This window comes from Diabrotica virgifera, chromosome 8, assembly GCF_917563875.1.
Source record: "Diabrotica virgifera virgifera chromosome 8, PGI_DIABVI_V3a".
NCBI classification, from domain to species: domain Eukaryota; kingdom Metazoa; phylum Arthropoda; class Insecta; order Coleoptera; family Chrysomelidae; genus Diabrotica; species Diabrotica virgifera.
The window spans coordinates 45641101-45659984 of NC_065450.1; the positions used below are offsets into that span (position 1 = coordinate 45641101).

Genomic DNA, 18884 nt, shown 5'->3' on the forward strand with positions numbered 1-18884 from the left:
CTTCAGATGGTATAAAAAGGGGTTTTTTAAAATGTAACACCCTGTAATTAAAAAAAGGGCAATTACCCTTAAGTGAAACCTATACCAAAAAATCAATCATCTATTTGTGAATAATTTTCGCAGAATTTCTTTTTAATTTCCGTTGCAGTTAGGGAAAAATATATTTTTTTTAAAACATCTTTTTTAAAAACTTGTCAACTTTGGGGCGCCACCCTTGCTAAACGGTGGATGATAGAGAGATGCTGTCAGAAACAAATCGTAGAAAATATAGTCCTCTTCATATTTCTATAAAAGAAATTTTTTGTAAAAGGTACAGGAAGGGCTACGTTCCGCAAAAACCACAAATTACCCCCTTTAAAGGGGTGAAAAGGAAGGTTCCGGGGCGAAATTTTTTCAGAAAAAGTTAGTCTTATAATAAGCACCCCTTGATATGCCAGAAAAAAAATAAAACCGGACTTGTGTCCATTTTGCAAGGTTCAACCTCTGTTTCCTACACTATTAGTTAAATATTAGTTTAAAACCGCGTGCGGAAAAGTAACACGCATGCGGAAAAGTGAAACTTTCTATATAAACTAAAATGCGTGCGCGAAATGCGACATTTTTGCACGCTCGTAGAAAAAAATTAAATCCGCTTATTCACAAAACGTACGTTTTGTCGTACGTTTTGCATGACAGACAAAACGTACAATAAAAGCTCGTTTTCACGCTACGTCTTATTGTACGTTTTGTGTGTCATGCAAAACGTACGACAAAACGTACGTTTTGTGAATAAGCGGATTTAATTTTTTCGATTCGACAAGACGTACGTTTTGCTGTTTTCACGCTACGTCTTATTGTACGTTTTTTGTAATAGGACAAATCCTATCACACAAAACGTACAATAAGACGTAGCGTGAAAACGACCCTTAAGACGTAGCGTGAAAACGACGCTTTATAGTTTCTTGAAATATGATAGGGTGTTGTCGGTTCTAACTTTCCACACCTGTAAGTCCTTTAAACTTCACAAAATGACATTTCTTCCTAAATATTTGCTCAAAAGACTTTATTATATAATTTCCACTTTATCTGCATTGAAGTACGGTAAAGACAGTTACGATTTACATAGACTTAAGTCCTCTGGAAATATTTGTGAGACAACCAATCAGCTAATAATTTTCGATTTTGAAATAGGTTTTCCATATGTGTAACATATGACACCACGACGACACATTTCCGGAAAAGAATAGCGACAATCCTTATACTAGTATGAATAATGATATTTGCTATTGTTTTATCTAGTTGAATTGTATTGATTACACATTGGGAAATAACTGTAACAAAACGTAAAAGTGTTAATAAAATTAATAAGAATATATAGGTCTTTAGATATGTTTTTCTTAGGGTTCTTAGTTACTTTTCGCAGATATGTCTCATCTAACCTTCTCCCAAAATATTCCATTCGACCTTCTGATCTAAATCATTCCAGGAATTTTACAGTCACCGATTCTTTCTACTGGGTGATTATTATTTATTCATTATCATTTCTCATTTTGGCATCAGTTAGTGTCAAACCTAGACTAAGGCCACTCACTTACGGATATCGAAGAGGCTATGGCATGCAGGCCAGAACTGAAGGCCGTTATTTGAGTAGTTAAGTTAATGAACTGCAGTTGAGACGCCACACACATGCAGTTTTGTGATCGAGCGTGCCAACGCCTTTACGAAAACTGCATGTATGTGGTGATTTTGGCTTCAATTAACCGCCGGTCAGTCGCTCGGCCTCTTCGATATCCGTAAGTGAGTGGTAACAGCTCATATTAACGAACCGATTTTAGCCGGAACTGAAGGCAGTGGATTAGTGATGTTGATTATAGTTACTTTCGAGTATTCATTACAAATCGTTACTTGTGTATAAAGTAATAATTTACAGTATTCGTTACTTTGATTACTATGATTACCTACTTTTGTTACTTTTGTATTTGAGTACCGGTAATCATATCGAGAATCGTATTTCTCAGTAGGTAGGTATTTTGTATAAAGTAATCATTTACAGTACATATTCGTTACTTTGATTACTATGATTACTTTTGTATTTGAGTACCGGTAATCATATCTAGAATCGTATTTCTCAGTAGGTAGCTATTTTGTATAGGTATTCCGATATAACAACGACCTTAAGGTATTGTCCTTTTCATGAGCATTTTTCAGTGCGTAACAAATGATAGGAAAAAGGGTAAGTCCGTGATAATACACATTTATGACATTTATTCTAACATGCCATTTTAGTTAAATCTGACAGTTGTCACATTTTATTTTCAATTTCAATTATACAGATTATATTATTGTAATATTATTATCTAATTAAAAAAAATATTTTTTTTATTATGGCGCCATCTATCGACAACTAGAATAACTAGAATAAATGTTGTAAATGTCTGTAATCACGGACGTGCCTTTTTTTCTGTCACATACAATTTAATGCGTTAGAAAGAAATCGAAAAACTGTGACGCACTGAAAGATGATCATGAGAAAAATAATATAAAAATGATATGATTAATTTTGTTACTTTTGTATTTGAGTACCGGTAATCATATTGAGAATCGTATTTCTCGGTAAAAAGGTATTTTGTATAGGTATTCCGATATAATAACAACCTTCACGAAGTACGAAGTAATCAAAGTAATCAGAGTAGATACAATAGTCGTTACTCGCTCTGTTACGATTGGTACAAAGTAATCAGAGTAATCAAAGTAGATATAATAGTCGTTACTCGCTCTGATACGATTGATACGAATTAACGAAGTAATCAGAGTAATCAAAGTAGACACAATAGTCGTTACTCGCTCTGATACGATTGGTACGAAGTAACGAAGTAATCAGAGTAATCAAAGTAAATACAATAGTCGTTACTAGCTCTGATACGATTGGTACGAAGTAATCAGAGTAATCAAAGTAACGATTTGCCTCTCTGTATAGTAATCGTTACTTTCGGTATTCGTAAGTAACGAGTACTTTGTAACGAATAGTTACTTTTTCAACATCACTACAGTGGATTAGCCGAGGTTGAGTCAGATTCTAAAGCCAAGAAATTTGGTGTAGTTTTTCGTCGTAGTACGGATCGGATTTTTCATCGATGATAAAGAGCAAATTTAAGGCTCCTTTCCGTAAAACATGTAAAACTGAAAATAACCCCTGTTGAGTTCACATTGCAGGAATTAAGAAGCAAATAGCGCTAAATTACAACCTATTTATAAGCTTTCATATCCCGTAGATTAAAAATTTTGAGCTCGAATAACGAGCTATTTAAGAGCGTTCGAAGTGATATAATTTCAATTTTTGAGCTCATAGTCCTTTAATGCAGGGCTTCCCAAACTGTGCGTCGCGACGCCCTGGGGCGTCGCGACGTTGTCCCAGGGGCGCCGCGTGTCAGCGCGGACTTTTAATACAGAAAATATATTTATTTGTTTTTAAATGAGTATAAAATATATGTATTAATAAATAAATGAAATAAATCGAGTTACCGAAATTATTCAAAAAATTGCTGAATCCTAAAATCGGATAATTATCCGGACAGTGGTAACACTGGAGTCGAGCGCACTCCATATCCGATCCTAATAAATTACTGGGTTTCAGAAGAAGTTGCTCTTATGGATGAGAAAATTCGAAGATCAAGAAATTAAGTGTTTCCCTGCTTTACAAGGTATTCTACAAGAAAAAACGATAGAAATCCTCGATCCCTTTTTAAAAAATATGTTTACACAACACATGTTATCATTGAGCGAACACTTTGAGAAATATTTTCTCGAAGATCTGGGTCAGAAACCCTTTCCAGTCATCCATACCATCGACAATTTCAACAGAGGAAGACATAATTGTCATGCGATTGCAGCCTAAAGCTTCAATACGACAAGGACAAACTGTTTAAATTTTCTAGCTCAGTTTCTCATGAATATCAAGCCATCAGCAGTGCTGCATTAAAGGTTTTATTACCATTTGCAACTTCGTACTTGTGCGAAACAGGCTTTTCTGCAGTTGCAGTAATTAAAAACAAGTAGAGGTCAAACATAAACTTAGAAAAAAAGAGATGAGAGTGGTAATTTCCAAACTGCGGCCCCGGTTTCATAAGCTGTGCTCAAAAAAGCAAGCACATCCCTCACATTGACCAGCCAGTTACATAAATAAATATCCCTTTTTATTTTTGTGCTTATGTTTTGTTTTCGTTCTTAGTTTCTCATAAAAATTATAAATTATGTTAAAATAGTGTTTTTTGTTATAACTATAACCGGTTACTAGGCTAGTACTAAAATTGGTAAGTATTATTGGGGGTTAGGCTGAGGGGAGTCGCAAAAAAATAGCAAAGTCCCAAGGGCGTCACAGTACGAATAAGTTTGGGAAGCCCTGCTTTAATGGATTAGTGATACATCGCCACTAGTTACTTCAAATAGGATTAAGGATACAATTGGTGCCAGAACAATCTGAAAGGATCTCCCCGGCAAAAATGCCAAACAATATTTTTATAACCCTTTGATTGATTCAACTCAAGAGAAAAATATTAGGAAAAATTAAAATGTATTGTATCGCGGATATAATTTGTATAGCGTATGAATTCTAAGAATAAACTCTTCTATTACGCGCATTTAGATATTGAGCTACAACTCTTTTGCAAGAAAATCTCCCCATCTTTCCGGCTTAAGGGAGAATTGTAGTTAAAATGAATAAAATTAATATTTTGTTGAAATATGAACATATTCACTCGCGAATAACTCGAGTATTGATTCAAAAAACTCTATACAGAAAAAAAAAAGAATGTGTGTGTACTTTGTACGCACGTAAGAAGTTATTCTTCTATTATATAATTTCAACGAAGTAAATATACCTAACAGGTTATTTGTATTTTATTTAAATATTAAACTAACTTTCTTATCTACCACTTTCAAATTTTTTTTATTAAAACAACCAAAAATTAAAAAAAATATGAATCGTCCAGGATTGGAACCCACGACCGGTGCGACCTTCCAATCACTGACCCAACGCTGTGCCAACTACGCCACCGAGCGTCTTTAAATGACACGTAAGTTTCGGATATAATTACACAATACGGTGACAAATAGACATATAAAAATGTTATATCTACATAATATTTTATTATCTTACTACAGAGAAAGACAAATCCAAAAATTATAATAAATAATACATTTACTAAAAACACTAATATATTCTTTTAATGACTTATTTGCGCTGATACTGATACATACATACCTATCTTGAAAGATTAGCAACGAACTATTACTGCCTGTGTGCGCATGCGCGGAGATTTATGACATTTTACTCTCAATCGCATCGCGCCTAAAGAATAACTTCAAAAATCTTAACTACTCTAGAACAAAAGTTGCTTAGAATTATTGTCCGCTTGAAAATTATATTGATATTATAGCACAGTTTTTACGTCATTTGTATTGTATGTTGTATGAAAACAATGCAACGTACAATACAAATGACCTGCGTCGAAAAACTGTGCTATCAATAATTTTCAAACGGAGTATCCATTTCCGGATTTATTTTGAACCTATGTTTTTTCGCCCCCGAGATGGGGTGGTCCTTACCCCAAGGACAAAAGCATACATCGGGCACAATAATGGAGCTAAAATGGACTATAATGGAGCTTTTCGAAGAGACTACTTATACGTACCATATATATTAGACCTCCGGAATTTATTTACATTACATAATGTTTAGCAGGAAAGTAGTAATACGTTTTATGTATTCTTAGAAATCAATGGTACCAAGAAGTTAAATTTTAGGATTTCTCAGTTTTGTAATATTTACAAAAAATTTATTTTGTATTTCATACAAAGTATTTTTCTTTACCTAGAATAGTCTTAAAGATAAGCTTTTCCTAAAAACATGTTAAATCACACTTTCCTGGTACCGAGTTCAGGTATGTCTTCTTATCAGTTAAGGTATTTTTCAGTAATTTGCTTTTAAATTGTTTTTGGAATTCGTCTATAAAAGAACATAATTAGATTATTAATAAAAACCAACATCATACAGTGATGAGCGCGCTAATAACCGGCAAAATAACGCAAAAGATGGAAATCATATTTAGTTCATATCCACTACAAACATAATGGACCGGGAGATATTATACAGAAGTTCAGCCACGATTTTCTAAGTCCTGCCTTTTGCAATAGTGGAAGGGTAGACGAGGTACTTGCAATTTGTGGAAATATCCACAAATTTCCTGTGACATTTTCCTGTAAAAATTAGATTTTCCCAAAAAATAAAAATAGGGTTTTCCGATGAATTTCTCAGTCCTGCCATATCCGTAGAATGACAGGATACTATGGATTTTATGAAGAACATTTTTTGGACAGGAGGGTTGCAAACGGCCTAACGGAGTATATTATGTCGACACCTGATATGAAAAACATTGTAACTCACTTTTGCTTAGTTTACAGGAGAGCGATTTAAAGAAATTTCCAAAACATTTTATTTTTTTACTGGGTCAGCTTTTATATTTTTTGTAATGTTCTTAATCCATATTTTATAACTTTTTCTCAGCTTTTCACTTTTACATATCACATTGTTGTCAACAGTACTGGTCCTGATTTAGGTCGAGTTACAATAGCAAATTTTTTCAGAATTTTAGGTGAAAATCATTGTAAGTGGTTCATACAATGATATTTCAACACAGTATGTTTCTTTGGTTAGGTGCATATAAATTGTAACTAATCAGTAAATATCCAAATAAAGAGATTATAATTAATTTATTTTATTGGTTTTACTTGAAACGTGATTTTTTTGCTCAGACAAGTAGTATTTAAGAATTTACGTCATACATACTAACAAGAAGTAGGTAAATAAAATAATATCTTTTAGATTTATTTATTACAAAATGAACATTTACAATGTTGTTCTGAAACTATTTCCTTGTGGCATTTTTATAATAAACTATTTTTAATGCGAAATAAGCCACAATTTTACCAACAAAATGATTTTATTAACGTTTCGAAGCCCAAATCGGGTTTCGTTGTCAAAATACAAAATACTACTAAAATAAACAAAAATGTTGTTGCTAAGTAAAAAAATTCTTCTAATAATTTATTTAATCTTAATAAAATAAATTTATTGTTAATAAAATCATTTTTTTGGTAAAATTGTGGCTTATTTCCCATTAAAAATAGTTTATTTTAGAACATTTACAAATTATAAAGCAGTTTATATTCTATTAAAAAATAAACAAAATTAACCCCATGCAAACTTTTATTCAGAGTAATTGTCCGAATATTCCGTTTGTTGAGAGTGGGGAAGATTTAAATAAAAACTGCAATATTGCTCTGGTATAGCTTTACCAGAGCACAAAGCAACAAGATCTTTATATTTTGAAGTGGTTATGGGAAGTAACCCATTACCATTACATGCTAAAGGAATTTGTACTTCCCATAAATCGTGTATATTTTTATTCCTGGATTTGGTAGCCCTTTTGCTCGATTTTGGTTTGCATTCTGTTTATAAACGATAATTGATCAGAAATAAGATCGTACTGAAAACTAATATAATATGTGGTTGTTCTTTATATATTTTTACGTATTGTATTTTCGACCAGATAACTTGTCGTTTATCTATATCTAAATCCCAATTCGGTATTTTCCTTAACATTGATTTAAAGTCCAAGATGTCATTTTGACTTAGTTGTTTCAAATCGTATGGTTTTCTTTTGCTGGAACAGAGTTTATATGCGCACGAATCGAATTGTTAATACTTTCGTCTGCAGCATTTGCCCTGTTCTTGTGGCGACCACGCATATCTCCAGGTATACGGCCACCGCCTTCATGACTATCAATTTTTTTGAATAGTGTAGTTAACCACATATCTGTTATGTTAAAAGTGTCCAAAAATGTTTTCTTACAAACTTGGAAGTCAGTGTTCTGTCAACTGCAAATTATATTCATATGTCCAGTGTCTTCTGGACTCTTTTAGCTTTGCCACTTTCCTCTCTTGGTCATGATCAGCCATTGCCCAAAAATTATTAAATACATGGAGTCTGTCATTTTCTGATAATTTCGATTTACATTTTCTGATACATTTATCATTACATCCAGGTCCCAGTTCTCTAATTTTCGATAATTTTCTGGTTTTGCCAGTAAATTCTTGACCAGAGTTCCTCAGTTTCTTCAAGACATTCATTTTTCAAACACTAGGATCCCTTTGTCTCTTCCTTCTAAGATTTTTCTTCTTGGGGTATTGTTTTTTCTTAGCAGACGTATCTAATTGTATCTTCGGTGCATGTAGAAGTTTGCACTGTCGATGTATCTTGAGCGTGCAATCCACTGTGACCATTGATTATCTGAGTTTCATCAGTAGAAGTTAGTTCAGCAGTGAATGATATAGGTGATATTATTTTTGTTTGAAATTCTTAACTAGTATTTTTATGTGAGTTTTTACGATTTGAGGCATGCTTACTATGCTCAGCAGTTAATATTATAGAATTTACCTCCTGACTATATTTAGTTACAATGTTGTTCATCGTAATATTCCACTACCTTGCTTTCTTGTATCACAACTTACAATGTAGTTATAAAAACTTACTCAATAAATGTTTCGAGAAAAACATTGTATCCCATGTTACAATGTTTTAGTAAAAAAGTTTCATCAATAATAAACAATTTTAATATTGTAACATTGGTTACAATGTTTTTTCTACCCAGTGGTCAAAAATTTGCACTTACAATGAGGTTATTTTGTTAAATAACTTTATAATTACATAAGATAGGATAAAAGTTCTTAGACCAAATTAAAGGTTATCGTTTATAGATGCTATTTAAGCCATAGTTGAAAAACATTGTAAGTGGAGATACAATGTTTTTCATATCAGGTGTCGATGTATACAAACATGTAAGGAAACTAATGAAATTTTCATGATTTTCTGGGTCCTGCCAACTAAATAAATTAAACATATTTATTTCAAAATGATCAAAAAAAAATGTTGGCATGACGTCTCCTACTGTCTAAGTATACTTGTCCCTTGGAAAATTATGCGCAAAATTTTTACCCTGATTCCGTGATATTCTGAGTCCTGCCTTTAAAAAGTTATAATACTCAAATGCAATCAATACTTTTTCGGTACTCGGCAGGAAGGTTAAACGGTTCTTGTAAGATGACAGGAGTCCTAGATTTGTAAGAAAATTCGTGAAAAATTCCACGATGTTCTGAGTCATGCCATTTTGCATATGTTTCAAGAATCTTAATATAAGTCTATTTACAAAGAGGCAGGATGGTTTTATAGTTATTTCGTATACATACAGGGTGGGGCATTAGTGTGACAAAGTCCAATTACTCGTTTGTCGTAAGAGATAAGAAAAAAAGTTATTTAGGTAAAACGTGGGGCAAAGAGAGGATCATAATTTAAAAATATTTACTAATATACAGGGATACCCGTATTGACAAGGTGACACAAACTTATGTTTTTTTAATGGAACACCCTGTATATAATTTTAAGATTCCTAAGATAATTTTAAGACAATTTAACATAATTCACATAATCCAAAAATGTTCCCTAAGGGAGCTAGAGCTCTTTGAAGATGACGCCTTGTAATTAGATTTCTTTTATCTCCAGAACGCTTCCATTTCGATAGACAAAAACTGGTCCGCCTTTTTATCTTCCAGAGATAAATCGATTCCATCAATTGCGAATCTCTAGTACCGGTCATAGGAGTCCGTTTTGGGTAGGGCGACGGTTATTTTGTCGCATAACTTTTTTGTCTTTAACTTTCAAGCATTTTTGACACTATATTATTAAATTGTGAGGTATTCTAGTACTAAACGGTACTCTTGCTTTAAGTCGGTAGGATGCACCGTTTTCTAGAAAAAACAATTTCAAAATTTTTCGTATTTTGAATTTAAGAAAAATTTGAAAAAATAAAAAAAATGGTGTATTTGCCGACTTAAATCAAGAGTAACTTTTAGTACTAGAATATCTCATAATTTAATACTCTACTGTCAAAAATGCTTAACAATTAAAGCGAGTTATAAGATTTCGTTGATCTACCCAAGACGGACGCCTATGACCGATAGTATAAATTGACAATTGATAAAATATTCATCTCTGGAAGAGAAATAAACGTACCAGTTTTCGTTTTTTTTCCCGAAAAAAAAATATTTTTTCAAAAACCGAAAAAATTTTCAAATCAATTTTTCTAGAACACGGCGTATCCTACCGACTTAAAGCAAGACTACCTTTTAGTACAAGAATGTTAAACACAGAAAAGTTATGCGATAAAATATCCGTTTCCCTAAACGGACGCCTATGACCGCTACTAAAAATTGACAAATGATGGAATCGATTTATCTCTGGAAGATAAATAGTTGTACCAGTTTTCGTTTTTCTAAATAGAAGTGTTTTGGAGCTATTTAAAAAAAAACTAATTAAGATACGCTATCTTTAAAGAGCTCTAGCTTCCTTGGGAAGCATTTTCGGACGAGGTGAATTGAGTTAAATTTTCTTAAAATTATCTGAGGAATCTCCGAGCTTCGATTGTTAGAAGAGTTTCTGGACACCCTGTATAATAGGTACAATCCCTACTATAACCAATTAATTGTAAAATTATTTATTTTCTTCCTATTACTTTTATTACGTTTACTTAGATACAAATATGATCTAATCGCTTAAAATAAATAGGTTACAGTTTTGTATTAGATTTGAAAGGTGTGTAAAAATCCGAGACATTACTCAGGAAAATAATATTTAATACGGTACGATTCTTTTAACGATGTAAAAATTCATTTTTATGTATTAAATATCTTTGCGGTTATCCTGCCACGTTGTAAACGGTTTTAGATTAGTGTTTTTTAAGCATACTTGACATGGCATGACTCAGAAAATTGTGGTGATATGAATATGTTTGTATAACAACCTGCAATAATTTAACTGACTTAAAATTTTATTTTATATACGAAATAACTACACAACCATCCTGCCTCTTTGTAAATAGCTTTTTTTAACATTTTTGAGATATGTCCAAAATGGCGTGACTCAGAAAATCGTGTAACTTTCCACGAATTCTCTTACACATTTTTAACTATGTGTAGTAAAAAAGGTGTAACTAAACATCCTGCCATTTTGAATAATGTCTACTTAAATTATTTATTTTATAATACAATTTATTTTATGACTCAGAAAATCACGGAACCAGGGTGAAAATTTTCCACAGAATTTTCCAAGGGACAAGTGCAGTTGAACATTAGGAGACGTCATGCCAACATTTTTTTCGATCATTTTTAAATAATTATGTTTAATTTATTAAGTTGGCAACACTCAGAAAATTATGAAGATTTCATTATTTTCATTAAATGTTCGTATATCCATATACACTCTTAGTCCTTTTGCAACCCTCCTGCCCAAAAAATTTTCTTCATAAAATTGATAGTATCCTGTCATTCTATGGATATGGCAGGACTCAAAAATTCATCGCAACTTCACATTTTTTTCCTCGTGGAAAATCTAATTTTCACAGGAAAATGTCACAGGAAACCTGTGGATTTTTCCATAAATTGTAAGTACCTTTTCTAACCTTCCAGTATTGCAAAGGGCAGGATTTAGAAAATCGTGGTTGAAGTTCTGTTAATATCTCCCGGTTTATAACCTTTTACATTACCCTTAGTTAAATACAACTGAGCAGTAAATAATATTTTTGTCACAAAATGTTTTTGTTATAGAAAAATTAAGTGGTTTTTTATTATAATTTTAATTAATTACGATTCATAATATGCTAATGGATTTATTTTGTTTCAGCTTGAACAAAATGCAGATTATGGAAAGTGTGGTCGAAGGTTGCAATGTGCAACCTTCATCGCCCGGCCATGCAGAAGAGAGAGATCAAGAAGTCATCAACAAAAACGACTCAAGCCTAGACGAACCAGATAAGAAACCCCGAAGTGATAACGAAAATGAAAGTCAACAAATCAAAGAAGATTTCCAAGATAAAAACAAATTAGAAACTGTTTCTAACGGTGTCAAAGATGAACCCGATTCCAGCGAAATTCAAGATGATAACTATAGTAATAACAGCTCGCCAAATGCAGAAAACAATAAACGGAAATCTGAAACTGAAGAATATCCTGTAAAAAGACTGAGAGCTGAAATCCAAGATAACTTCCAATCTAGAGATAAAATCCTAAACGACTTCATCGATATGGCTGATTGCAGCAATCTGGACCAGATCAAATCATTCAGTGATCAACTACTAGCGGAAATCAAAACACTAAACGAATTTGCTAAAGAGAAGGAAAGAGAATGGAACAACATAATCCATTTGAAGAAACTTAAAGAAGAGCTTCTTCTTAGAATGCAAAGAAAAAAACAAGTTTTGATAATCAACGAGAAAACTGACTACAGCGAAATGTTAAGCGAATCTCAAAATGGCAGTATTGAGGAGACGATAAGGAACAATTTGCCTCAAAGTATTTTAAAATCTAATTTAACAGGCACCAGCAAACCATACATGCCTTCTTCTGGAGCTAACGGAAATATCATCAGACAAAAATCTCTTCTAACAAAACCACCACAGAACAATCTGGATCTCAATGGTGCCATTGACAAGCAAGGGAAAAGGCTTACTTTAGATGTTCAGTCCATTATTGCTGATTACAGACAGAGACATCCAGAAACGGTTCCACGAAGGGGGAGGAGGATCAGACATGGCGAAGGGGGTAAATTTGGAAACAGTATTATAAATTTTTCGTCGATGGCGTTGGGCAGTGGATCTCAAGTGAGACAAGGAGATGTTAGCAGTGACCTTGGACTTCTGTTGAATAGTATCAATATGGTAAGATTTTTTAATATGTAAGTTATATTCGCTTTTTTGTATCCTGCGCAATATCTTATCTGGCTATCGGCCTCCATTCAAACCTTCTTTGGATCATTCTTCATCATTCTCTTACGTTCATCTTCTAGTCGTTCCTCTCTTTATTCTTCCTACTATAAATCTCAGCATTATTTCTAGTACTTTTTTTTATAAATCATTGCGTATTCCCTTCTATTGCTATTAGTCCATTCTTTCACGGTTTTTGCTCTAAATTTTAAAGAACCGCTTGGATTGACATGAAATTTGGCATACGCATAGCTTACATGTCAAAGAAAAAAAGTGATATTGTGCCGACGTGTGCTTTTGCCCTGGGGGTGACTTTCACCCCCTCTTGGGGGTGAAAAAATATATGTCCAAAACAACTCCCGAAATGGGTAAACTTACTAATTTTAAGTAACTTTTGTTCTATAGAGCTTTTTCGCCAAGTCAACACTTTTCGAGTTATTTGCGAGTGAATATGTTCATTTTTCAACAAAATAACCACATTTTTAGACGGTTTTTCGCAAATAACTCAAAAAGTAAGTATTTTGTCGAAAAAACCGTTCTTAGCAAAAATATAGCCTATAAAAAAGTAAAAAAAATGGTGGACGCGTTAGGTCTCTGGATCTCGTAGAACCAGAGTTATAGCCAATGAAATATAGATTCATATTCACCAAATTTCAAATAGAATATTTCCAGTGAAATATCCAAAAAATTAAGCACTTTTTGGGGAAAACCCATTTTAACTTTTTTAAAGTGTTTAAAAAAAGCTTTATTTCTGTTTTTACGAAAAGTTTCTAGCATTAAATTTAAGCAAGTTACGCTCAAAATAAAGTTGGTCCCTTTTGTTTTTGCAAAAAAAAATCGGGAAGACCCCCGAATTAGCAACTTAAATGAAATTAATCGTTGCCGCTCCATAAATTATTTTACTTATATTGTGTTTATATGATCTGTAAGTTTCATCGATTCAAAGTGTTTATTTTTGAAAAAATTTGGTTTCAAAGTAAAATTTTTGAAAATTTAAATTTTGAAAAATATGCTTTTTTTCAAAATAACTTAAAAATTGTTAGAGATACCAAAAGTCTCGAAATACAAAAAAAGTCAGATTTGTTTTTCTGAATATCATGTATTTTTTTGTTTTTCTGTTAGACAAAAATTGAACAAGATTTGGTGTTTCTAAATTTGCATACATTCGTGATCAGTGACTCGTTCAACCCCTTTTAACTACAGCCGTTTCAATAATAAGGACTTTGAACCGATGAAACTTACAGATCATATAAACAATATATACACGAGTCAAGAAACTTGTGAAGTCGTTATAATTAAGTTCATTTAAGATACTAATTATGGGGTGATTTTCTCGATTTTTTTACCAAAACCAAAAGGGACTAACTTTATTTTGAGCGTAACTTGTTTAATTTTGATGCTAGAAATTTTTTTTATAAAACAAAAATGAAGCTTTTTTTAAACACTTTAAATAAGTTTAAATGAGTTTTCCCCGAAATGTGCTTCATTTTTGGTTATTTCACGTTAAAGTATTCCACTTGGAATTTGACGAATATGAACCTATATTTCATTAGCTATAACTCTGCTTCTACTAAATAAAAAAACGTGATATATTCACTATTTTTTTAAATTTTTTATAGGCTATATTTTTGCTAAGAATGCTTTTTCGACAAAATACTTACAATTTGAGTTATTTGCGAAAAACCGTCTAAAAGCGTGGGTATTTTGTTGAAAAAATGAACATATTCACTGCCAAATAACTCGAAAAGTATTGACTTAGTGAAAAAACTCTATAGAACAAAAGTTACTTTAAATTAGCCAGTTTACCCATTTCGTGACTTTGTTTGGACGAATATTTTTTAACCCCCAAGAGGGGGTGAAAACCACCCCCAGGGCAAAAGCACATATCGGCACAATATCACTTTTTTTCTTGGACTTGTTAGCTGTGTGTATGCCAAATTTCGTGTCAATCCAAGCGGTTCTTTAAAATTTAAAGGTTTTGCAATATTTTACCGTTAATGAATGGACTATATTCTATATCCTTCAATATTATCATTCTGCCTTTCTTTCATTCTTGGTTTCTCCGACAGTTTCTGTAACAGTTTTTGTTATGATCAATTTTATCTGTCTACATTAATTTGCTGCAGTCTGTTCTTTTCTGTTTCTGTTGAGTTATATTTGTAGAGCATGTTAGTTTTCTTGTTCTTTATTGGGTTGTTAAATAGTTTCACATATTTTTGTTCAGGATTAAGCGGCGCGCGGCGTTTAGACACAGCGATAAGTCACAGCAACTTATTGTGATGACAAATTGCTGTGATTTGTTGATGATTGAAACGCTGTTTAGACGCTGCGATTTATCGCGATGTGATTGACCACAACAAATTGAAGAGGGGAGTATTGTGTATACTTTACACCCTTCAATAAATTATAACGAGTTTTCATCCTAATACATCCTGTTAACTTCATCACAAAAATATAAAGGTGGGTGTTATACAGGGTATTTACAAAGTTATAACCAATTTTATATGAAAATCATAACAAGTTTGTTGTTGTTTGTTTGGGTTTATATGACTGCGGACACTAAATCTATTCGCCAATTTTACTATTTTTTATTTTATTAGTCATTTTTTCGTATCTTATCCTAAAACTAATACTAATATAATAAACAATTCTAATAATAAATAATTATTTTTGTATTTTTTTTTTAATAATTTTATATATATATATATATATATATATATATATATATATATATATATATATATATATATATATATATATATATATATATATATTTTTATTAATTTTTTTCCAAATGATGTTTTCAGAGTTCCACAGCAAAAACTGCAACATTCTTCTTTAGCCCTCTACTTCATTCGAAAGCTATTTTACTATGGACTGTCCAAGTTCGTCATTCATTTTTATCTACATATTTTTTTTTATATTTTTTTAATTATTATATTTTTTTTTCTATTTTTTTTATATATCTTTTTTTTATATTTTTTCTTTCTTTTTTTTTATTATTTTTTTATTTTTTTTTATTTTTTTTTTATTTTTATTTTATTATTTTTTTTATATTTCTTTTTTTTTTTTTTCTTTTCTTTTCTTTTTCTTTTAACATATAACAATTTACAAGAAATACTTACTCTATATTTTACAATTACAATTTAAGCTTAATATCTAAAATATGTTTATACAATAGTCGGTATACCAACTCATTATTTTCTAATGTTAATAAATAATTTAAATTAATGGGATGGTGGACATCAGTCAAAGAATACAGTGAATTTAAAAACATATTAACTTTATTAGAGATAAGAGAACAGGTCAAAATTTTGTGTTGTAGATTGCCCAACTGTCCACAAATACATTGTGGACTATCAGCTATATTAATTTTAAATAAATATGATGGAGTAAGACAGTGGTCAAATCTCATTCTGCATATGGTTCTTATCATATCTTTTGTCGACTCCATTTTAGAAAACCAAGGTTTATCCGTTATATAGTTTCTGATTGATCTGTAGTGGTTTCCTGTATTTACGTTTTCATCAATATACCTTTCTTTCCATTCTTTCTTAATCTCTTTGAATAAATTTGATTCAATATCTTTTGGCGTACAAAGATAATGGGTTAATACTCCTTGTGTCACCGCGTTTTTAGCCAATTCATCTACCATTTCATTTCCAGTTATTCCACAGTGGCTTTTAACCCATGCCAACTTAACAGACTTTCCTTGTTGCTGAAGTTCTTTAATTTTATTTATGATATATAATTCAATGTAGTTCACTTTTGATTTAGGATTTATAGCACTAATTTTACTAAGAGAACTTTTACTGTCACTAAAAATTATAAACTTTGAATGATTTATATTAGATAAATATTTTAGTGCTTCCATTATCGCTATTAATTCAGCTGTGTATATACTCATAATAGAATTTAGTTTAAACATTTTACTAATTTTATTACTGCTATCCCAATAGGCACATCCCACACCTTCAATATTTTTTGATGCATCTGTATATAGCATACAATAATCTTTGAACATTTGTGAACTGTCGGAGATAAACACTAATTTTCTTAAAGATATAGGCAACTTGCTATAGTCCCTTAAAAAGTATACCTGAACTTGTTCCATACTATTAAAGTCAATATTATAATTTGGGTTTATGTCATATTTATAAAGTTGTTTATCATATATTGTCATTTTTGAATATAAATCTACCATATTTAGAGTTTTCTTTTTTATCCAATATTTTTCTGTCAAGTCTGCTAAAAACAGTTGATGTATTTTGGAAATTAAACTTGCCTTTTTTTCATACAATCTAACTAAAAGGTTGATGCCAAGTTTTTTTCGTCTTATATCCATCGGCATTTCACAGCATTCAACTTGTAGATTATTTATCGGTGTACTTCTTAGGGCTCCTATACACAATCTAAGGGATTTATTAATGATTTTGTCTATTTTATTTAAATGACACTGTGATGCGTCACTGTATAATATTGATCCGTAGTCGAATATAGCTCTTATATTATTTTTAAATAACAACAAAGAAATATTTGGATCTGCTCCCCAACGTAAGTGTGATACGAATCGAAGAAGGTTTATTCCTTTTTCTGTTTTTTTAACTATATGGTCTATATGTTCTTTCCAGAGAAGCTGTCTATCCAGAGTAATACCCAAATATTTAACATAACTTTGTACAGGATAGGATATATTGTTTATTAAGATGTGATTGGGTATTTCTTTTCGTTTTCTTGTAAAAATACATAATTTGGTTTTGGAATCAGATATATTTAGTCCATGTAATTCACTCCATATTTTAATATGTTTGTCTCCTTCTTCAATGGATTTGACTGCATTTTCTATTTTAATGTTTTCTTGATAAATAACTATATCATCTGCAAATTGTAAAATTTTTGTTGAGTTTAAATTTTTTTCTATATCAGAAGTGTAAATTAAATATAACAAAGGGCTTAATATTCCTCCTTGAGGTAAACCACCCATCGCTAGTCTTGGACCAAATGTGTTATTATTTACCGATATATAAATTTTTCTACAGTCATACAATTTTATTATTTTTTGACAGAAGCATTCTGGCAGACCTATTTGTATCATTTTGTTATATAGTATATTTAAATTAACGTTGTCGTATGCTGCTTCAACATCTAATAAAAGAGCGATTACTGAAGAATTTTTCGTAAACGCTAAATTTATATCTGTTACCAAATGACTCACAGCTTCCACAGTAGAATGATTTTTTCGAAATCCAAATTGTGTTTGTGATAATTTATTGTTTTTTTCTAGCCAACTTTCGAGCCTAAGTTTTATCATTCTTTCCAGTGTTTTTGTTATGCAGGAGCTCAATGAAATACCTCTATAAGATTCTGCTGAATCAGGATTCCGATTTGTTTTGAGAATAGGAATCACCCGGTACTCTCTCCAGTTATCTGGAATATCTTCTGATAACCATATTTGATTAAAAAAATTTAATAGTGTTTCTTTCCCTTTTTGATGTAAATTGGCCAACATAATATAATGTACATTATCTATACCTGGAGAAGTATTTTTCTTATTCTTAAGGCTTATTTCTAATTCACAGAAACTAAATGGAATTGAAAGTGGATGCATAGAGTTTTTTCTTTCCATTACATTAATTTTTGAAAATATATTATCTGGACATAATTTTCTTAAAAACTCCTCAACCCATTCTCCTTCAGTCACTGGATTTACTTGTGGTTTAAAAATGTTTTGTAATCGTTTGGCTTGATTCCACATATCTTTAATTGGTGTATTTTTGTTTAAAGTTTTACAAAAATTTCTCCATGCATTACGCTTACTCTCTAATACAACTTTTTTGGTTTTCGCTACACATTTATTATAATTTATATAATTTTGTATATTAGACTGTAGTTTAAACTTGCGTAAAGCTAGTTTTTGTTCTTCTATTACCTTTTTACAATTGTCATTCCACCAAGTTTTTCTAAATCGTGGATTAGTCCCTGTTCTCTTCTCCGGTATACATATCTTACAATATTCGTTTAATTTATTTAAAAAT

General features: G+C 31.4%; 1 protein-coding gene across 3 annotated transcripts in view; it reads left to right on the plus strand.

The window, feature by feature from the left end:
• LOC126889942 (uncharacterized) overlaps window positions 1–18884 on the plus strand; it is a 138378-nt gene that overhangs the window by 82941 nt on the left and 36553 nt on the right. For all 3 annotated transcript variants that reach the window (XM_050658695.1, XM_050658696.1, XM_050658697.1), the window contains one exon: window positions 11772–12804. In XM_050658695.1, coding sequence (XP_050514652.1) covers window positions 11772–12804 — 1033 coding nt within the window. The remainder of the gene's footprint in view (window positions 1–11771; window positions 12805–18884) is intronic.